We start from the raw sequence: 23,449 nt of genomic DNA on the forward strand, positions 1-23,449 counted from the left end.
GCGTAACCAACGCCGTACGCGGTATGCCTAGGGTAGCGGGTTCGATTTCTGCCGTCTCAATAAAAATTAATGTAATTGATAGTTGTAATGGGCTTGTATAGTGCATGGTATATGCATTAAAGAGGTGTCTCAGCCTCTGAATGAAATTATCAGCGAAAGGATCACAAAACACATAATAGTATCAAAATGGGCCATATGGCCTAAATGTGTCCCACGTGGACAGCCAATATGTTTCAATCATTAGTGCTAAAAAATAACTAGAAAGGGAAAGGGCTAAGAAATAACTTCCTATTTTATTTAGATTCTTTTTCCAATATTGATTCCTGTTTGCATAGAGATATAATCACATGGGTTTGTTTTTGAGCCGTCACGTAATGACGTAAATATGTTTTTTGAGTTTTGATTTTTAAAATATGAATTCTTAATTATATTATAATTTTAATTATGTTATGGTGTCAAGTATTCAAATTAAAGTAATTAAAACAACCAAATTTTACTAAGCTATAAATCATCAAAGTAATTAGCTAAGTAAAAAAGCCTTGAGTTACTGTATTTTTTACAAAATGACATATTCGAAAAAATATAGAGAGTAAATTTTGAAAATGAGTAAATCAGTAAAGGAGGAATTAACAGATTCATTTCGTGAAATTGCAGCGTATGCTTTAAAACTAAAAAATCCATATGGTAAGAAAACGCAAAGTAAAATATTTATAAATCAAAATTGTTCTCAATTATTTTCCGTAAGTAGATAGAGTACGTTGTTTACAATGGTTAAGAAAATTAAATGAGTTGCCAGATTCTGGTGATGCAAGTATGTGTATTAAAAATCAGTATGTTCAATTTTTAAGAATTCAAGTAAAAAATGGTCATATACATGGTATTTTTAAAAATTCCCCACCAATACAAAATAATCAAATTGTGCCATTAGCTAAATGTTTAGGAAATTACATTTTTAAAAAGGTAAATTTTATCTCATCCAATAAGGACATTATCAGATATAAAAACAAAAAGAACCTGACGGAGTCAACTTGTACTTACACAATCCATATTTCGAGCAAGAATTTATTAAATGCATATAGTTATTACATATTTTTGAATTTGTAGATTTATTTTCTTATATGCAACTTGTGTTACATATCAGTAAAAATATAGGATACATATAAACAATAAAGCAGTTTATAACAATTGATCGCGTTAGAATTATTCGATCCTGATAATTTTTTTTCAATCAATACCTACTTTATTTTCAACTAGCTGTGAACTACCCGGCAACTTTAATTTTAAATACAAAGATTATTGTGCTATAATCTTCACTTCATTTGCCGTCACTTACCCTCATTTTGTTCACAATTTCATCAACATCACATTAATCTCTAAAATTATCAGTGTTTCTTTACTATATATTATGCATCTATTATACATAAAAACCTTCCTCTTGAATCACTCTATCTATTAAAAAAACCACATCAAAATTCGTTGCGTAGTTTTAAAGATCTAAGCATACATAGGGACATAGGGACAGACAGCGGATAATAACTTTGTTTTATACTATGTATTGATATTCAAACCTTTTAAACAATAAGGATGGAAACAAAAATTTTGAAACAATTTTTCCGAAAAATGTTTAAAAAGACTAGATTTATATTTTAGACAATAAGCTTAAGAGATTTCATTTAACACCTCACACAACAGCTCAAAAATTTAATTTAGTCAAAAATTCTACTTTATTAATGGCCATGATAGCCTCAAGTTCCCATAATCCAGTCAAGCTTCCGTAAAGCTTTCAATTTTTTAATTATATAGTTAAAACATGGATACTCTACTCAGTATTTGCAGAACATTTAATTCTGATGCAGATTGAGAATTTTAATTCATAAATTTTTAACCAGACAATGATATTTTTAATCAATGATTTCTTGTAAAATAATAATTTTTATCTTGCACGGGGTATATTAGTAAATCTTACGTTAAAAATTTTATAAATTCGACAGTGATTTTAGCAGAAACACATAGTTAGCCAAATAAATGAATGGCATACTAAGATCATGTAACATTTACGTCAGATATATTTTTGGATGTATATAAAAGGATTTGAGAAATAAACGAACATACAAAAATAATAGCAAATGAGCTTTATTTAAGAATCAATAATAATAATATTGAATACATATTATTAATAATTATTAACAAGATTAAAACATTTCTCTCAAATATTCTCCATTTTATTTTATTTCCAACAGGTTCCATACCTACCTAAAAATGAATCAATTGCACCAATTTTAAATCACAAATCATCCGACGGAAGAGCTTACATTAATTGCAAACAGATACCAGGTGGTGGGATATTTTGTTATTTAACTGTATCCCCCGATTGTTTAAATACATCATAAAAAGAATTTGTTTTGTTGAATTATTTATTTAATTTGATATAATTATATATTTTTATTTTTATTTTTTTATAATCATTTAGTAAATAATAAATTTTTTTATTTTTTTATCGATTAGAGAACGTGGACAGTATTTGAAATATAATTTTCCTTTTTATTTAGTTTTTTAAAAATAAATTTTATTAAAATTTAATCAAATGAAATTAATTCAGCTGTTTGGCTATGATGGCTTTCATCTTTCGGCACTCCTGCGATGATATTCGATGGTGGTAGCGAATGTTGCGATACATTATTTGTAATAACCATTGGTGGAGGTGGAGTTGGTAACGGAGCTTGTGCTTGAGGAGGTTGTTGTTGCGGTTGTGATTGCGGTGGTGGTTGCTGTAGTTGCGTTTGACTGGAAGAATGTTGAGGGGGTGGCATATTATGCATTGATGGTGGACCTTGCATTGGTCCTTGCATTTGCATTGGCATTTGTTGAGGTGGTGGCACTAAAACAAAAAGATTATTACGTATCAAAATAAAAAGAATAGATCAATGAGATTGTGAATTTGTCCTATTTTCTAAGTACTTGGTATCAGGACTGCAAAAATAAGGGCCTCATTAATAAGGATTAATTTACAGATAAGGAGTAATTTAATACTAAAATAAGGAGTAATTTACAAATAACTTAAGGTAACTTTCACCTCAGGAAATTTCTATTTATTGGAAAATTCTGACATCTTTGGATTATCTTTGGGTAATTAGGACCCGAAAAAGCTTAAAAATTCAGCTCGGTTAACGATTAAATGAGTAATTTGCTCCTGAGTCAAACCGTAGTGTCTCACACTTACTGAGATTTAATCTTCATCGGAGATGTTTTCAATTTCAAATATAAATCATTTCTAAATATAACTTACTTATCATATTTTGCGGAGGTGGTGGGCCCATTTGCATCGCCTGCGGATGATTACCCATCATTTGTGGTGGCATATGTCCTGGTGGTGGCATTGGACCTCCTTGACTAGGCGGTGGGGGCATTGTATTTGAATACATTGGATAACCTACACCAGGCGGTGGACCGTAACTAACACCTGGCATGCCTGGTCCACCATACTGTGCTGGTGGTGGGGGCATATTTCCTGGCATATGAACCGGTGATCCCATGTAACCATATTGATTACCCATTAAATATTGTTGTTTTTGTTGCTCTTGTCGCATTTGCATTTCACGTTCTTGTTCTTGAATTCGTTGCAATGCCAATTGTCTTTGATATTGTAAATATTCTTGCTTTTTCTTTCGCATGATTTCTAATTTATGAGCCATTTGTAATTGGCGTTGTCTTTCGGCTTCTTCAGCTTCTCGCCGTAATTGTTCCGCATGTTCTTCACGTAATGCGTCTAATGCTGCTCGAGCGTCTTTCACTTGCGACAATTTGTCCTAAAACAACAAATACTCAAAGGTTTACTAGCTAGTTTAAAAATATCGAAAAAAAAAAGAGAAGTTTGCGTTAAATCAATATTCAGAAAAAAATTTCTAATGGTAGGTAATGGGTGTCCTAAATTACTTTGCCCAAGTTTCCTTCTCGAAATCCATAAGGAGGATGACCACCATTTAGCATTTTAAATAAAAAAAAAGGAAAGATTATTGAGAACAAACAATATATCTAACAAAAACTTTTCTAATTTTGAATATGCAAAAAGATTTAAAAAAAAATAAACGTTTGGAAGGTATAAACAGTTTTTTTTTTTTTGTTTATTGGAGAATGCAAGCTTCAAACAGTCTTTGTTTCAATTTTCTTCAAAAACGGCGCAGCTAGTGCCACCACCTCAATCAACATTTAAAAAGAATTTAATTTTGACTTTTAACAACCCTCAACTACGGATTTGATACTAAATTTATTATTTTATTTTTTTATCCAGTTTTTTGCCACTTCCCTTTCTGGTGCTAGACTGAACCTTAAATAAAAACAAACAAAATATACATACCTGCAATCCCTCAAATCTCAAACGCTCATCATCTTGTTGTTGAATATATCTCAACAATCTGGAATGCATGGCCGTAATATTCATAAATAAAGTTTGTACAGAACTATCATTAGCTATCGATCGTCCACGACTTGAATTACTTTTCATACGATTTACAAATATTTCTACTTGTGATTTTAGAGCTGCTACAAAGTCATCCATTTCTGGATCATCCGTTGTTTGGGGTTGTCGACCACTGCCAATCATTGGTGACAAGGGTGGTGACGATGATGATGTTGCATTTGTTTTACCTGCTGAAGGTGCTGATGGGCTAGCAACATCAGGTGTATTTGATCCATGTTTTTGTTCCCAATAAGAACGATTTAAATAACGAGCTAATTCCGGATCTACGTCATCGACCACAGGTTTTGGGCTTGGGCTACGATTTCCTGCCGAAGCAGGTGAATATGAACGTCCTAAAATCACACACATCGTTAGCAAAATTTTAACTAGAGATGTACAAGAAACAAAACACAATTGTCACGAATAAAACACTTAAGCTTAAAAATACCTGCATCACGAGTAATACGTTTCTTTTCCTTTTCTTTATGCTCTGCTTCAGATTGACTTAAGGCTAAAGCTAAATTTAATTCCTCTTCTTCACGCAACTCTTCTTCAGTTTTTCCTCCAGGTAATGTCTAACAAAAATATAAAAGGAATATATAGTTTTTTATAAATATTCTATCAAATATATAATTAAAAATAAGAGCCGCTTCTAACATTGGCTGTAGTCGCTGTAGGACGAGTTTCGTTACGTGTAACAGGAATACGAGAAGTATTAGGAGAGCGACCAGTTACTCTTCGGGATGATGTTGCTCTACGCCTCATCGTTGAAATATTACTTCGCCAATGAAATAATGATAAAAGTTTTCTTTTGTGGATACATTTTATTATTTTTATTATTTAAGTGAATAAAAAATACTAAAAATTTTGTTGTCACCTAATAACCTATGCCATATTTAAGTCAAAGTAATGTATACTGACTTATGTTACCATAGTACCAACAAAATATGAAACACTTTACTATAAATAAGTAACACAGGGTCATCACAAGGTAGAACAAAAGTCTCTTTGACCATTTTTAAATTCGACATTCCTTAACAAAATAAGTCTTCGTTATTTACATATATTCAATTTTCAAAATTTATCAACAATAGACAATTTTATATTTAATTATTATTCGCAAGTAAAAATTCGCTCATTTCACTCAACTCCTGATACCGCATTTATTATAGTTAGCCTGGATGTACTTTTTTCATAATAAAGAATAAAAATAACAATTTCTGAAATAGAAATTATTACCTGAGTTTGAGGTGTTGCAGTAGTAGTTACATATTCACTAAGGACATCACCTTCCGCTGCCTTTGATAGAGGTGTTGCTGTTGATGGTTTACTTAATTGATCATAGCATCCATCACACACTCTTACTTCCTTTTCAATACCAAACTTTGGTAATGTTGCTGTATGCTGCGAACATTGTCCGCAAAATACTTGACCACATGCTCGACAATGATGCTTACGTTGCATCATTGAGAATGCAACACGGCATCGATGGCAACATGTCCCATCCGACCATTCTGGTGCACTATCCGCACTAAACATTGCATCCGATTCATTCAACACAGGAAATTTATAGCCCTCTGCTTTCATTATATTTACAATATCCTACAAGCAAAGAGAAATATTAATATCTCAAAAAACGTGAATATCTATTTGCTAATAGTTTTGTAAATGGTAACGATTTAATGATAAGACGCTAGTCGCCAAAACAAGAGAGCCTCATCCAATAAAAGAAATCGAAAATCGACTCGAAATCGATTTTTTGTTACGGTTGATGAGAATATGAAAAATTTTTACTCGAAAAATAGTTTTTGTAAGGAAATATTTTAAAAAACTTGGTCAATATCATCTATGAAAGGTATAGGGTTCAAAGAGGAATAACTGACGGTGGTATTGAGTTTGGCCTTCAGAGTTGTTTAAAAACAGTCAAGTCCATCATATAAAAGGTCTTTTTTTAAATTAAACAACTACAGAAGGGATGTTTTAATTTTGAATTTTCCAGAAGAACTATTGGCGGTTAAACATTAAAATGAAACATCTGGATAATACATAAACTCATGATATAGTGACGTCAATACATTAATATTTTTATATTTATAATTCATTAAATAACTGTTTTAAACATTTTACACATATTTTACACAAAAAAACACACGAAATAAAAAAAATAGTCAAACCTGTTATAAGTGATAACATCTTGTATATTTTGATTATTGAATCAAATTTTAAAAATACAAAGAATTCTTACACAAAAAACTTAATTATTTGGGCGTAACGAAGTTGAATTGGTCATTTATGCGTACCAAATAATTAAAAATCATTGCATTAATAATATAGCTTATTTACTTTAATTAAATTATATAAAATCAATACACAAGGAGTATGTGAATATATTTTTAAATAAATGACATACATTAGTAATACAAGATTACCTTCAGTCATTATTATTCATTACGTTGTAACAAATAAATAATCGTGCGTGTTGCAAATTATTATAACAAAATTTGTAAACAACAAATGGCGCAAACTAAATAACGGGACTAAATCAACAAGGGGGTTTTAATTAGTTATCAAAAACTTTCAAATATGTGGATTAAAATGATACAAAACATAAATAATATTATAGCGCTGTTATTATTATTAAAAAGTGCACTTAAATATGCTGATGGCCGGATTATTAAATACGTAAATCAAGGAGGTTAAAGTTGCAACTGATTTGTTCTATGAACTTTAATTTCAAAATCATAATACTATTTTTAAAATTTATTTTCTTAATCTGAAATTATAAATAAGAAACTAACATGTTACGAAATGGGAACCACAACTATAAGTTTCATAATATATTATTAAAGCTAAACTATTTTGCGAAATTCAATAATTTTAATAATAGTTGTAGTATATTAAATCGTACCCTTCAAACAGAGCCTACAAACAAATTTTTCGATTTCCAAAACGAATCAGATGACGGGCGTACCAAGACCTTTTAGATTTTAAAAAATGTTTACTTTTTGTTTCGGAGTTTCGGACAGTATGTCAAAAAACAAATGTGATAAAATGAATAACAAATATCTAGTATCTTTGTCCAACTGATTGCTATCTCTGTCCGAAACAATAATTAATCGTAATTCTTAGGAAATAGTAGCGATTCTAGGAATGTTTTGAATTCCCCGTTTTTATATTTTCAATGGCTCTAAAAGCTTTTTAATTTGAAGACGAAATATTTTGATACAAATAATCATTCAATACGTACGTTTTGTAAAATAATAAATTAAATTTGAACACAAAATTATTTTCTTTAATAATTAAGTTAAGAATATGCAAAAGCAAAACATCTCACATCAGTGTAGACAGTAAATTTTAAAATATTATTATCATTATTATCAAAAGCAGAACGGTTACATTATTTATTCATTTTTCATATTTTAATTGTTAAGTAAATATTAATAGTAACAATTTGTGAAGATCGATTGCACAACAAAATGAATTATTTACCAATACTTATTTGAATGAGACATACTTACTTAACAATTAGTCATCGAACAATTAAATTAAACGAATTCAATTGTATAAAATTTGAATAAAGGCAGTTCTATAAAGTTAATTTAAATCCAACTAATTTAAAGCATGATAAACAATTTTTGATATCAACCACGTCAAACTTTGATCATAGATAAATAAGTTAGGTTGTATATTTTGCATATATAAGTCTGTGGATTGTTTAACATTTGTGACGATATTTATGAATATGCGCAGAGATTTTGTTTTAAAATTGAAGATGCAATTTTTAATTTAAAATTGATATATTACATCCAAATGAAATTTTGAATCAACGGAATTCAGTAAAATTAAAATTATTTAAATATGCTAGATAACATTTCAATATACTTAATTTATTAATTATATTGTGCAACAATTGTGAGATGATATTTATTGATCAAAGCACGAATTGGAAACTAAGGGATAAATACAAGGTTCTTTCGGCGGTTCCAAATAGCCGCAAAGATACCGCTTTGAGGCTTATGGTGAATATTTTGGATCCATTGGAGCGGTATGGCACGATGTTTTTCGTGAATGACAGATCGAAATATGATCAGTTTACAAAAAATAGCCTATAACACGTTCTTATATCTTGCAATTACGCCTCAACGACAAGCGCTGTGACCATCATTTTCGTATTAATAATTACATAATTCGATCTATTTATGGTCACCATACTTCACTTTCAGTCTATCATACGTAAATCGGTAAACATACTTATCAAACGGAATAACGTGAACCCTGTCTACCAGTCTGTCTGTGACACCATAGATCCCAAACAGATGAATCGATTTTAACTTTTTTGTTTGAAAGGTAATTTAATAGAGATTGTTCTTAGCTTTCAAGAAAATGGATTCAATTTGGCGAGTGTTTTAAAATTTGCAAATTTCACTTCTTTTAAGTGCAATTTTTAGAACTGCACAAATTTCCATCTTTAGTTGATTTTCTGTGTAGTTCTACGCAGAAAATTTTAAAAGGGAGACAAAATTATTATTAACAGAAGAGAAATTTTATACTACTGACACTCGATGTAAGTAGAAAACTAGAAAAGGATAATTCCATTACACTGTATTTCTACTATTTAAAATTGAGTGTAACAAGAAGTTCTGTACACAATTACAGTGTTGTATAATTTGTAACTGTATAATTTGTGTAGAAGTGCACGTTAAAAAAGTCTGAATCGTACACTAAAATAGCATAAATGAATAAAGGCAAATATTTACATACCAACACAGCACGATATTTTGGTTGTTTTCGAAACGCAAATGCCCATCCTTGGATTAATTCTAGAATTTTTTGTCGAACATTTTCATGTGGCGATGATTTAGCAAGTTCACGAAACATTTCACATGTTTCTTTACTGGCAACTTCATTATGAACACCACTACCACAATTTTTCACCATACTTTCTAAAACTTGTAACGCGTACATAGCGCAATGAGGATTTTGTGAATATAATTTCTTTTTAATTGCACCAATTGCATACTTAGGCCTAAAATATTACCATAAATTTTAATTACATGATATTTGAAGTGCCGAAAATATTAACAAGTGATTGTTTTTAGTTTTAGATGTCTACTTTTCTGCCCACTACAGATTTCAGAAAAATCAACGATTTTCTACTGTTCTCCAAAATTTTTTGCAATTTACTCGAAAATTTAACATTTTAGAGAAAAAAATAAATCAATCCAAACATATTGGGCGTAACATATCCGTTCGTTTTGTATATATTAACTTTTCTTATTTTTCATATTTTTTGAAAAATCTACATCAATGTACAATTTTTCGTGTTTTTTAATTTTTCTTATAAACTGTGCATTTTAGGGAAAAAATACTCTGCATAAAAGTTGTTAAGCATAAAATTTCCAGCTGATCTGTATATTTGGATTGTTCCCAATTTTTAGCATTTTCGGAAAAATTGGTTTTATAATTGTATCCAAAACTTAAGTAAATTATATGAAATTTCAACACGATGGGACTATAAATTTTAAATTATTCAAAATGCCCTGAAGATAGTGTTTTATTAGTCACCAAATCATAATCTTAAATGCACCAATAAAAAAATAACAATTTCAAATTTTCTTATTTATGCAAATATTCATTATTTATGTAGGAATTAATTATGATAAGCAGTTTCTATTTGCATTTTTATCCAATGGACATTCTTTTAGGTAGACAAAGGGAAAATTATGTGGCAAGTAAAGCAACATAATATATAGATATTAACGAGCAGATTCTGTTTTGAATCTGCAGAAAGTTTAAACGAACAATCCCAAAATGTTAAGAATTAATTATAAAATCTTACTGAACATCATTTTGTCGTATCAAATCACATATTTGTATGGTAGTTGGCCAATCCGGTTCTAACAACAAATTACTAGTGGCTTTATCTAAAACATGCACATCAAAGAAAATTATTATTTTTATAAATTAATTTCTTAAAATATTTTACTTACCTAATAATTTATCAAAATTGGATGTAGTCCTAAACATTATACGTAATTTTGGAAATAGTTTTATAAACAGCTGATAATAAATGTCAATTTATTTTTCATTCACGGCACTATGACGGATGACTCACTAATCTAAAAATTTATATATATCTTTCATTTACGCATGCGTGTGTTTTAATAATTAATTTTTTTATATCAATCATAATTATTTCGTTAATTATAAATAGAATAAATGGTAAAATTAACACATAAATAAATATTCATTTATACACATATTTGAAAATATCAAATATAATTTTTTATAAATACAGCCAAACTTACACGATTAATTTTTGTCTACGACCGTTCAATATGTTTCATACGTCATCCGGGTCAAGTTTACATTTATTGTTATGATTTACCAAATGTCTGTTAATATTAGCGTACATAACATATTTGAGCTCATATAAAATACAAAAATACAATTCACGGTGTTTTTTAACCTTTAGGGAGTTCCCAAAAAATGCTTAAACGAAGAAGAAGAAGTTACCAAAATTACAAATTTCTTTTTAATTTGTAATCAATTCGACTATTTTAATCTTGGCCTTCAAATTTTATCAAAATCTATTGTAACTTTCACAACTTAAGGTTATCAATTTATTGAACATACGCTTTTTTATCAATTAGTATTCCATTTTTACTGTTAATCATAGACATTACATGTATGGACAATTAGTACATGCCAGCTGCTCAAGTAGCTGAGTTACAAAATAATAACAATAATAAACAGTAACTCAATGTTTCTGAAAATAACTATTTAGAATGTGAATTTACACCAGTCTCCTAATGCCATTTATCAAAAAGGCCAACTCGTGCTAACTAAACTAATCTTTAAAAGGATCTAGTTAGACAACGTTTTTTGTAATTCGCAATAAAAACTTTTAAAAAGGGATAGTATACGGCAAATTTGAACAATTTGCATCCAGGGCAATCCTCTCTATCATATAGCACTCTCACACCTTGTGGGGTGGAGGTCTAACAATAATTTTGAAAATAAGCACAAGTCTTAATAATAATCCCTTTTTCATGAGAAAATTACCAATAAAAGAGAACGAGAATTTAACATTAAAAAAAAAACATATCTATTAAAGTTCTACTGCTCTTCTCTTTAAAATACGATCGATATCACAGACTTATACACGTTATAAACTAGACTGCCAATATGAAAAGAAGAAATATATAGGGTGTTTGCCGAAATAGATATCAGTATACTGGCCAATGATAATGATGCCATAAATTGACGCCATACTGATGATTCGTTTCGAAATACACTGGCCAGTGCCCAATTTTAATTGTAATGCATTTCAAAAAATGAAAGTGTTACCTTTTACGCCCAAATGTTGTGTAGATGTTGAAACGCAATTTAATAAAATTATTGTTTAATTATTATTCCACATACTCTACTGCACACACGCTCGGCTAAATATTTATCTGTCACACTGTTTCATCAGCACAATATGATGGCATAGCAGTACAATATGGCGCCTGATTCATGACGTCATTAATACTGGTAAGTAATTAAGTATAGTAATGTATATTTCGGAAAACACCCATAAAAATTGACATCAATAACGTCAGCTTTTTATACCATGTATATATGAAATATACATAGTATATTAAGTTTAGTCCCAAGTTTGTAATGCTTAAAAATAATGATGCTAGGAAAAAAATTTTGTCATAGGTGTTCATAAAATCACCTAATTAGTCCATTTCCGGTTGTCCGTCCGTCCGTCTGTGGACACGATAACTCAAAAACAAAAAAAGATATCGAGCTGAAATTTTTACAGCGTACTCAGGACGTAAAAAGTGAGGTCGAGTTCGTAAATGAGCATCATAGGTCAATTGGGTCTTGAAAACCGTTAGAGATAGAACAAAAGTTTAAATAAAAAGTTTAAAAAAAATGTTCCTTATCAAAAATTAAACAACTTTTGTTTGAAACATTTTTTCGTAAACATCACTGTTTACTCGTGAGGGCGCCAATTAGGCGGAAATTTTATAATATGTACTATACTTGATTATCAGTTATGTATGTGTCACATGTTTGTATGTGTAATGTGATAAAGAAATCAACACTGACTATGCATGGTATTTCAACAATTAACTCAGTCAATTGTTTGTTTTCACTTGTCTTTTGCTTTTAGCCGCGTTGAAATATCTTCTTTTCTATCACCGTAATTTATGACATAATCGATTTCACTTTTCACAAAGGTTATTTTTGAATCTGTCTTACTAAGGATAAAGTTATAACTAACTAGCTGTGAACTACCCGCTTTGCTGGGCAACATCCCCACTTGCATCCCTCCCTCCACATTTCCTTGCGTTGGATAACAGTTTTGTAATGTACACGCCATGCTCTTTTATTTGATACCCCACTTAGGTATATTTGTAAATATTCGATAATTCCTTCCCACTTTCTCGCTACACCTTCCAACCTTCGAAGCTTAAAAGTAGATAAAAACAATAGATCTTTGAAGCTGGTTGTATATCGTGTCAATATTTGAGCTTCATCGATGCACAACTTTTTTATTTTTTGAAGCATATCCCTTTCAACCCCTATTTCAACCCCTTATTCTACTATAATATGGATGTATTATACATAAAAACCTTCCTCTTGAATCACTCTATCTATTAAAATAACCGCATCAAAATCCGTTGCGTAGTTTCAAAGATTTAAGCGTACATAGGGACATAGGGACAGAAAAATCGACTTTGTTTTATAATATGTATATATGTAGTGATTAAAATTCTAAAAAAAAAAAGAAAAAAACAAAAGTATATAATATATCTGTATCACTTTAATTGCATATTTAACATCAAATACAAAGGAAAATTATTACAGTGGCGTATTGTTGACAAAGAAAAATTATGTATAGTTACAAAAAAATAAATAAATATTAAAAAAATATTGCGAAAAAACAATTATTATGTTTTATGTTCTTCATATTTGCGAATTTAAAAATCATTTATCCAAATTGTAAATATAATCTGTATCTGTGAATGAGTTTAGTTTCTAGTTAATTAGGGGCCCAGATATGAATAGAAACTGAAATTACCTTTTTATAAACAAAAAGAAAATTTATGTCAACAATGTTTTACGTTTAGGCAATTATTTTATATATATGATTTAAAATTTATTTAATAAAAATAAATTATCTTTAATAGATGGATAATTTTACCAATAAATGCTTAATTTTTAATAAAAAATGAAAATTTTCTACCACACAATAAATTTTTTTATTTTATAAAATATTAAAAAAAATTAATCAATTTACACGCTAGTATGGTAAATTTATTCTTACGTCAAAATTAAAAAGATTAATCTAAGGTAAAAGTATGGAGGGGTGAATATTGAGCATATACCCCTTTTCAGATTCTTTCTGTAGGAAAATTACCAAACTAATTACAACCTGTTGTGTATATGGAGCAACAAAATTAATTTTAAACATAATTTTCAAATTCAATTCTTGTTAATTTTCAAAGATTAACTCCTTAACTGAATATAGTTTCAAGCTTCACTTTGTGTAACATTTTTTAAAGAAAAAAGCAAAAATTATTACCTCGCGTATAATTTTATATAAATAGCATTCCTGTATACCTGGATGGTTGGTGTAGAAATTAAATTTTTAATGTTTGATAAATTACCTGAAACATGCATGTCCTACGACTTAATTGTTATAATAATAAAATAAAAAGTTGATGGAATTTTACGCAAAATAATTTTTGGTTTTTTCTTTATAAAAATTTCTTTAGCATAACTCCTTCCTTTAAAATTTATCGAGAAATTCCCCCCAACCGGTTTCTACATCATAGCTTGAGTTAAAGATCATAGTTCATTATCTACTATCTTGTTTTAGTTTGGTGACTAAGTTATTTCTGAATTATTTCCATCTGTGATACTCCCGTTTATAGAGAGAATAAAGTTGTCTATCTCATGAGGGTGGACGGACCAGAAGATAAAGCTTCCAAAGAATTTTAAATTTAATAAGTTAAGTAATACCCTCGTTGCCATTCTCAATTAGAGAGCAACACTTGTCTACGCTAATGATTGTTAATTGATCAAAAATGGAAGATAAGAATAATACAACGTTACTCTTCTGATAAACGAGAAAATAAGTAATAATAAATGAATTGATTAATAGTTCGTCAGTTCAAATAAAGAATATTCGAATGTCTTGAAATAAGCTCAACCAGTATCGCAGTTGTAAATATCATCCGATTACGTTCGGCATGTTTAATTAAACTCGTTAATATTAAGATATTTCATCAAAGAAGAATAGGGAGTCGCTATTATTTAAAGCAATAACATCTAGCCAAGACACGGTAAGAAATCACTCAAACTTAATTAATGAATGTTTATGAATTCTACTTATGCTCCCCGAAGATTCTGCCATCTAATTCATATCTGGCAGTACTTATATTCGAGGAACAAGATCCATTGTCATTAGAAAAATTCACAACCATCAATTAATACCAATTAAAATCAAGTGTTTCTTGCTTAAAAAGGTAACTTTGATTATAAAATTAATCTTTGGAGGTAACTGAGATAATAATTGATAAAATTAATTTTATGATTTTATAAATTCAAATTTATCGTGTGATATAATTATTTTTGAACAATTATATACAAAAAAAAAAGGAAATGACTAATAACATTAGAAAAAATATCAAATCTTAAAACACGAAAAATATTTATGAAAAAATAAAAAAAATTATATATATATAAACATAGTACAATTTCAATAATGCTGCTACAACACAGGTGGTGTAACAATGTAACGAACGGTGTTAGTATTTATAATAATAATGTAATAAATTTGAAGAAGTTGTCACACAGCAAAATGTGATATTGTAACGAGAAGTGCTAACCTTCTTGTCCAAAGTCTTCTTTAAATTTATCCAATTTTGCTAAATCTTCATCGTTTACTGTTGGTTTTGATGTTGCTATTGATTTTAACATATCGCTCTGTAAAAATAATAATTTATGGTTATTAAAGGAATTTTGTTTTTTGTTACTACTGGATAGGGGCAGTCCTTGCAAGTTTTAAGAGTGGTAGGAGATTTATTTTATTGTGACCATCCATATCCCAATATATAATGACTTTTCGTAATTGTTCATTAGCATCTTACTGCTTTGACAGATTGACGCCTTAAGCGCTAATAAAATAAACAAAATTGTTTTTAAGAAGCCGGTTATAACGACATTGAAGGTACCTTCAGATATGTTCGTTATATTCGATAGTATGTTTATACAGCGATTTGTATGGTTTATTTTTCTAGAATAAATATCTGCTGAGAGTAATGCCACTATTTTTATTTCGAACACAGTCTCAACCGGGCCTTGTCTTTTAACTACCGAGCTCACAATTTCTTTTTTAGAAGGATACTTTTAAACAAGCTGGAAAAGTAAAGTTATTTCTTACAAAAAAATAACAGCTGTTATTTACAATAACTGCCTAGTGGTTAAGATTATTAGGTTCAAAGTAGAGTTAATACAGCTCAAAATTAAATGAATGTTTAAAATAATAAATGTAAGTCGTTATTGGCAGGGAGCATAGTAGGTGGAGGGGGCAGCTAAATCGACGCTTTGGGAATTTAGAGGGCAAATGGAAAGAAAGACTGTGTTTTGATATTAATTTGTTTATACAGATAAAATTATCCAGTGAAGCGGCAAGTAACGCCAAGTTAAATTTTAAAAAGATAAATAAAACTTACCAAGGTCACAGGTGGTTCAAATAACTTATCTCCAGGTACATCCATCCAAGACATTTCAATAGCACCATCTTCACCAGGAGAACAAGGTGTTAAAAGATCATGTACAATAGTTGTTTTATCTACAGGTGATGGACCCGACACACGTTTAAAATGTGTTGCTGTTTGAACTTTACGTACTGGTTGCATAAGTGCATCACGTACCACAATACTGATATCAGCCCCAGAATATCCATCGGTTTTCGCAGCAAGTGATCGAAAATCAGCTTCGGTAATTTGATGAGAGGTGTTTCCTAAATGTAATTTAAACATAAACTGTCTAGCTGGTTCATCTGGTAGCGGAATATAAATTCGTTTTTCAAAACGTCTTCGAATGGCAGAATCAAGTACCCATGGTATATTTGTGGCTCCCAATACTAAGATTCCATCGTTATCATTACCCACACCTTGCATTTGTACTAAAAATTCTGTTTTAATACGTCGTGCGGATTCCGATTCATTATCGGAACGAGATGAGCATAGTGAATCTACTTCATCGATAAATATGATACTAGGTTTATGTTGTCTGGCAAGTTCAAATAAATTTTTTACCAACTTTTCGGATTCACCAAGCCATTTGGAAACCAGATCAGATGATGAAACGGAGAAAAATGTTGAGTTATTTGCTTCGGTTGCGACAGCTTTTGCTAAATATGATTTACCAGTTCCTGGAGGCTAGATATTTATTTTGAAATTAGTAACAGTTGTTATATAAAGGACTTACAATTTTCTAAAGTTTTTTCTTTTTTGTATTTGAATAAATTATGCCAGGGTCGAATTATGGCTTACAATTATATGCATAAAGCTCGGGTAATTTTGGGAATCTAAAACTTCTAAATCTATAAATAAATTGAAGGTAAATTTCGAAGAAACAAGGCATTTGCCCATAAGTAATTATCCCATAAACAAGTATAATATAAATCGAAAAGGATATACGGACATTATCGTGAGCTTCACGTTAAGATGATTTGTAGTAGATAATTAGCGTGAACAGAATATTATCTAATTTTTTGAGGAAAAGCAATAGTTTTTCCATGTGGTTGCGTTCATTCACTGATCCACGGGTTGGTCTTTAATGGGGTCCTTTAACCCTTTGATTACATCCATTCACTAAAGATCAGAAAATCTGAGAAAAGCTTAAAAAACTTACATAATATTTTGTTTACGCTTATCATCTACTCCAAATTATGTTAACGTGAGACTAAAGCGACGTTTAACCGCATGATAACCAGCTACTTAATTTTTGGATTTTTACATCACTTGATAACTTTTGTGCCAAATATGGGACATTCATTCTTCATTTAAAATGACGAAAAATCACAAACTAATGATATTTTATGCCCCATGTACGGGAAATTTTGAAAACTATTAGTTTAAATTTATTTTTAAACTTTCAAATTATCGGATTGTTATAATATTAAACTCAAAATTTGAAAAAAAAAAAAACAAAATTTTTTCCATCAGTCAATTGTGTTCAACGGTTGCAAAATATTTTGTCCCATATTTGGGACAAAAGTTATGAGGTTAAATTCAATACTATTTTAGTCATCCGTAAGAAAAATCGTTTTAAAGCTTACTAAACATGTCTCTAAAAAGGGATAGTTTATGTTTCTTACTAAAATGCTTAATTCAAAAATATGTTACTAATTAAAATCCTTAATATTTCGATAGATCGTACTTACTCCAAATAGCAAAATTCCTTTCCAAGGTATTCGCTTGCCAGTAAATAAATGCGGAAACCGTATCGGTAAAATAACAGCCTCTTTCAAAGCTTCTTTAGCACCTTCCAAACCAGCTACATCAGCCCATCGAACACTTGGTTTTTCCACAACGATTGCGCCTTCTAATTTACTTTGCAATTTTTTCTTCTCAGGATCATCTGAATCACTATCGCTATCACTTTTCTTGTCATCCCTAAATTTACAAAAAACATATTTAAAAAAATCATATTTCTAATTATAAGAAGTTTTAATTTTAGAACGCAAATTATTGACAAAAACTTACTTAGATGAACTTTCGCCTTCCTTTACTGGCTTTCGTTTTCCTTTTTTCAAATATTCCTTCAATTTTTCAGCACGATCTAAGTATTGCATACATTTCGCACGAATACTTTCTTTGGCTTTTTCACCCTGGGCTTCATCTGTAAGATAATAAATTTAGTTACTGCATGAAATTCTCTGTTAATAAAATAATTTTATTTACACTTAATCGCATGAAGAAAATATTCAACGCCGTGCTCGTAAAGTCGCAATGCTTCCTCATAATTTTTGTTACGATCTTCTTCAGTGGCTTTCGTTACTAATTCAATGGCTTTTTGTAAGGTATTTCCACCAGCCATATTCTTAAATTAAAAGGTTATGATAGGTTATCATACAAATTTAACTGACTTATTAAACGATAACTATTAAATATTTTGAAATAAATATGTTTAAAAAAGATTGTTTTATTTTGAAAATTTAATTATTCAAAAAATACTGAATGTCAAAATTAAATGAGTCATGTGAAACTTACGATATATATTTAATACGTTTATGTAAAGATTTTAAAATAAATGTATAGGCCTTAATTATTAAAATAATACATTAAATTATGGTAATATTAAATGAAAATTGTATTGAAATTATGAATTAAAATCCTTATTTTTTACTGTCATAACTGCATATTCCAATTTAGTTCTTTTAGCGTTATGACGTCATTTGAATTCGTAAGGTGTGTATTCTATTGGTTCAAGAACAGTAAAAGGATGTGTTCAGCTAGCATTCTTCTTGAATTTTTCTTAATAAGGACATGAATTTATCAGAAAGTTGTCCTATTATGTAGTGTTCTTGTCTTTAAAAATATCATTCACATGGTAAATCAAGATTTATAAAAAAAGGAGCAAATAGTTGAAAAAAATTCTTTAGTTTTTTTTTCAATCCACACAATTTCTTCTGTTATATTCATGTGCTCTTTAAGTTTACATTATAGTACACATCTTTCCCCTGTAAATCTAGATACTAAAAAAAGGCTAGCCTATATTTAAAGTCCTGAAGTACTATGACACACTTGTATATCACATCCAAAAAATATATTTATCTAGCCTTAATTAGGGTATTAAAATCTTATAATTTAATGCTATTGCCTTTCTCTTATTCTTGCTACAGAACTTATACCCTCTATTACAGTTACAGAATCGATAATGATATCATTCTTACTGCTAATGTTTTCAATCAGCCCCTTGGAATTTCCTTAGAAGTTGATTGGGAAAAAAATGTTATCGAACAAATATGTATTATCATATTAAAATGAACCTTCTTGTATTTTTAAAGTTAATAATGATTTACGACAATTTTCACTTTCCACTATCATCTCTTCCAAATTCTGGATTACCTCCATCCCAACCCGTTCATTATGGTTTCGTAATGATTTAGTGACGTATCTCTCCACCCATAGAAAAACCTAATCGAAATATTTTTTCTGCAAGAATTACTTTTTAAGAACATTTATTTCTCTGAATATGTCTGAATTACTGTGAATAAATTCTTCATATAACTAACTCATAAAACAGTTATTTTATTTCTCTGAATAAGTCTGAATCTGAATTACTATTCTGGCAAAGTTCAAAGTCAAATTTCCTCTTTCTAGAAGTAAGTGTTATCTCAGAGAAATTTTCAGTGTTCTAAAGGAGTAATTTACACTTCTTGCAGAAAAAACATTTCCATCAGAGAAGAGTAATATGATTCAGCTAAAAACAGTATATATATATATATATATATATATATATATATATATATATATATATATATATATATATATATATATATACATTATGTACGCCAGGAATACCTTATCCTTGAGTATTTTAAATAGTCCTGCTTCCCTCCTTCAATCAATCATCGGGGTGCCAATTAATCACTTTATAAAAAACTATCGAAAAATGTCCAAAAAATCACTTTTTAATCATGTTTCATTTTTTATATTGACTAAACTCTGGTTTCATTTCAAACAAACTACATCTATCGTTTTTTTCGCTATGAAAAGTAAAAAAAGTTCTACTTTTAAAGAAAGAATTATTACCTTTATGCTAGTATCAGAATCCATTCTGATGTTAACCAGCCATTATACTTAATATTTTGGATGTACAACATAGACATGTACAATTATTTGACATCTAATTTTGACAACATCACTTCTGTTTATCCTTGGATATAAATCTTTTTGGTTTATCTTATCTCCACGGTTAGCTGCTTTTTAATATTTTGTTTAATTTTTATATTCAATTTCGTATGCTATTAAAATAAGGAAAATGAAGACATTTTACAGTTTAATTGTGGTTTTCGCTTGTTTTTTATTAATTAAAGCCGATATTTCAGCTAGAATTGAGGTTAGTAATTGTTTTATCAACTTATTTCTGCGAAATCTAATTTTTATTTTATTTTTTTTTAGTCATGCAGTGGGTGTAGTCTAAATCGATTACCAGACGTAAAAAAATTTATTTTTGAAGATGTTCCACATTATGAAAGTGTTGAATTCAAACATATTCAAGGAGCTAAACCGGAATTAGTTTTGTTAGATGATGGTGAAAAAGAAATTGATCGAATTCCATTATCAAGTTTAAATCGTAAACAATGTAACGATTTGTTAGTAGAAAAAGGTTTTAAGAAAACCGCTTCTAAAGAATTATAAGTAATAAAATGATAATCATTAATGTACGTATTTTATATATTATATAAGGAAATCGTTTGCTGTAAATAAATGCAATTTACGATAATAAAAATAATTTCTTAAACATTCACATTTATTATTGACAATGTTAGCTTTGGCTTCCTTTTCTCCCTCTTTCAAAATTTCACTACTTCTAGTTCTAATCATACATACTAAAATTTGCCCCCTCCCTTCATAGGAAACATTTGCATAGGACCATAATATCATAAGTTGCAGTTAAATCCATGCAGCAAATTTTTGTTTATATCCTATAAGGACAATGATATGTTTGCCAAAGCTATTATAATGAAAGTTCGGCGTGTTAAAACTTATTATCAAAAATCAATGTTTAAATTTTTGTGATAAAGTTCTTTTAAATAATGCCACCATGCCACCGAAAGATCTTTTTTGAGTATGCTGCGCTCTTCACCTCAAATACTGTGACGTGAAAATCCCCTCTATGAGGGCCTAAATGTTCGACAACCACCGTGTATATGTGCTATTCATTATTTGAATTTAAAAGTATTCTGCTAACACTGACGAATAAGAGCAGCATAAAAAGATTTGCTTAACAAATTATGTTCCCGAGAGAGGGTTTATTTCCAATTTTTCTCAAAAACAATGTAATGTTTCATAAGAACTTGATTTCAATGATAAGATAATAATTTATTTAATCATTCTTAGAGAAATCAAATCAATGAGTGTTTTTTAAATGTAAATAAAGCGACTATCATTTTTTAAATACTTGATCTAAAGCCACATTAACAGACACTAACTAGTGACAATTTCTTTAAAAGCGTACAATAAAATTATTACTAGAAGAACAGACGGGTTTGCTTTGTATGTGGCTAGTCTGATTACTAAGTAATTGGGTGACGGTATTGTTGCCCTCGATGTTCTCTTGGATTCATTCTTTTAAATCTCTCAAGAAATCCTCTATGACTGTAGTCTTATGTTTTCTCTTATTTAAATTAGGTCAATAATTGTTAAGATAAATTTCGAAAAATTTTAATAAAACAAAGAATTTATTCAGCCAATAATTCAACAAAATAAATTTATACATTTTTATTAAACATACTATGAATATCTTGTTTCTGAATTCTACATAAGATTTTATTTAGGATCCATTAATATTTTTTCTTATAATACCACACTCAGTTCAAATTATAAAATAAAATAATGTCAATTCACCAAAAAAAAGAAAATAATTTCAAGGAATGTCTCTTACAACATATAATAAATAATCCAGTAAATAGGTATATGTAACCTTGTAAAAGGTTGGGGAAAGTTAATAATTGGTATACTTTTTAAGTCTTAAAAATTAATCAAAAAAAGATTTTGACCTTGAGTGCTTGTAGTTTGCTTGAAAAGTGATGTATGTCAGAATTCATTGACCAGAAAGAAAAAGTTTTAGTCCAGGCTTCCATTGCAGTAACAAATACGTCATAAAACGCTTACCAATAAAAAAGCACAAGTGATAGTAAAACATAAGAAATACATATAATGAAGCTCGGCAGTCTAACGATTTATTATTTAAAAAAAATTGAATATAGCAAAAAACAAAACTTTTTTGTTACTTTTTTCATAAATTATAAAAAAAATTCAATAGTCTACCGATCATATTATATTCCTGTCATGTTTCCTATCATTTCTTTTGATTCTTAGGTGTTTTATGACGTATACATATACAACCATTGTAGATTAGATTATTTCTGGAATAAAACATTTCGGCATTGGTTAAGCCAAGTGGTACATTGAAGCCTCAAAGTTGAACACTTAAAAGTTATACCAAAGTTTTATTCGACCATTTGCAAGATAAGACTTTTTTTTACTTGTGTTTTCTGGATTAAAATAAATTTGTAAATCAACTTTGATAAAGTGTACAATAAATTTTTCTTAAAATTAATAAAAAGAGATTATTATTTATTTACATATAGATTTATAGGATTTATTTTAATATCTACAAGTTTCACTGTTACAAATTACTTAATAAGGATCATTTTAATATAAATTTAAAATTGCGCGGTGTGTAAAGCCTTAGGAGGCGAAAAAAACTTTTATAATAATAATTAACAATTGCTATTTCATCAATAAAAAAAAATCTTATTTATTAAAAGACAACAAAATAAACAAAACCATTGAAATAATGACACTATAATAAAAACGAAATCGAAAATTTTATCATCCAACATTCATCTTAATCCGTTGAGGCAATTTTGAGATCAAATATTTGTTAAAAGTACCAGTTTTAGACTACTAGGATTCACATTATTATAAAAAATGATCCCGTCCTTGCAACTTTTTACTAATTACCATTTGACTAGAAATTTTTATGAAAATTATTTCAACACAATAGCTTGTTGGACACATTACTAAGCCACTATTAAATAGAACTTTCTGTCGATGAAAAAAATGGGATGCTTTTTACCAAATCATAATTGGCATAAAATATTCAAAACTTGATAATTTATTACTTTTACAACTGACGAATAAAACTTTATTTCCTGAACCAATCGATATTAAAATGACCCTGAAT

The 23,449-nt window shown here is 29.1% G+C and overlaps 4 protein-coding genes across 5 annotated transcripts; 2 read left to right on the plus strand and 2 right to left on the minus strand.

Annotated features, from left to right (window-relative positions):
- The first annotated feature begins 549 nt into the window (after positions 1 to 549).
- On the plus strand, positions 550 to 2,390 carry LOC123296093. Its single transcript, XM_044877554.1, has 3 exons — positions 550 to 684; positions 749 to 960; positions 2,241 to 2,390. The coding sequence occupies exons 1-3, from the start codon at positions 603 to 605 to the stop codon at positions 2,388 to 2,390; spliced, it is 444 nt and encodes a 147-aa protein (XP_044733489.1). The 5' UTR covers positions 550 to 602.
- Positions 2,391 to 2,515: 125 nt separating this feature from the next.
- LOC123295560 (hepatocyte growth factor-regulated tyrosine kinase substrate) lies at positions 2,516 to 10,886 on the minus strand. Of its 2 annotated transcripts, XM_044876955.1 has the most exons (9): positions 10,765 to 10,886; positions 10,447 to 10,575; positions 10,296 to 10,380; positions 9,218 to 9,482; positions 5,696 to 6,058; positions 4,905 to 5,031; positions 4,355 to 4,809; positions 3,287 to 3,806; positions 2,516 to 2,878 (listed from the first exon to the last, which is right to left on the minus strand). In XM_044876955.1, the coding sequence occupies exons 2-9, from the start codon at positions 10,481 to 10,483 to the stop codon at positions 2,577 to 2,579; spliced, it is 2,154 nt and encodes a 717-aa protein (XP_044732890.1). In that variant the 5' UTR covers positions 10,484 to 10,575; positions 10,765 to 10,886; the 3' UTR covers positions 2,516 to 2,576. The 2 variants fall into 2 exon arrangements, with proteins under 2 accessions (XP_044732890.1, XP_044732891.1); XM_044876956.1 differs by lacking the exons at positions 9,218 to 9,482; positions 10,296 to 10,380; positions 10,447 to 10,575; positions 10,765 to 10,886 and adding an exon at positions 7,975 to 7,993.
- Positions 10,887 to 15,104: 4,218 nt separating this feature from the next.
- LOC123294983 (vacuolar protein sorting-associated protein 4) lies at positions 15,105 to 18,923 on the minus strand. The gene is made up of 6 exons (XM_044876172.1): positions 18,742 to 18,923; positions 18,433 to 18,571; positions 18,235 to 18,370; positions 17,913 to 18,144; positions 16,195 to 16,905; positions 15,105 to 15,445 (listed from the first exon to the last, which is right to left on the minus strand). The coding sequence occupies exons 2-6, from the start codon at positions 18,566 to 18,568 to the stop codon at positions 15,344 to 15,346; spliced, it is 1,317 nt and encodes a 438-aa protein (XP_044732107.1). The 5' UTR covers positions 18,569 to 18,571; positions 18,742 to 18,923; the 3' UTR covers positions 15,105 to 15,343.
- A 1,452-nt stretch (positions 18,924 to 20,375) lies between these two features.
- LOC123296420 (selenoprotein M-like) lies at positions 20,376 to 21,000 on the plus strand. Its single transcript, XM_044877887.1, has 2 exons — positions 20,376 to 20,593; positions 20,656 to 21,000. The coding sequence occupies exons 1-2, from the start codon at positions 20,516 to 20,518 to the stop codon at positions 20,893 to 20,895; spliced, it is 318 nt and encodes a 105-aa protein (XP_044733822.1). The 5' UTR covers positions 20,376 to 20,515; the 3' UTR covers positions 20,896 to 21,000.
- The last annotated feature ends 2,449 nt before the right edge of the window (positions 21,001 to 23,449 follow it).

Source organism: Chrysoperla carnea, chromosome 3, assembly GCF_905475395.1.
Source record: "Chrysoperla carnea chromosome 3, inChrCarn1.1, whole genome shotgun sequence".
Taxonomy (NCBI): Eukaryota; Metazoa; Arthropoda; class Insecta; order Neuroptera; family Chrysopidae; genus Chrysoperla; species Chrysoperla carnea.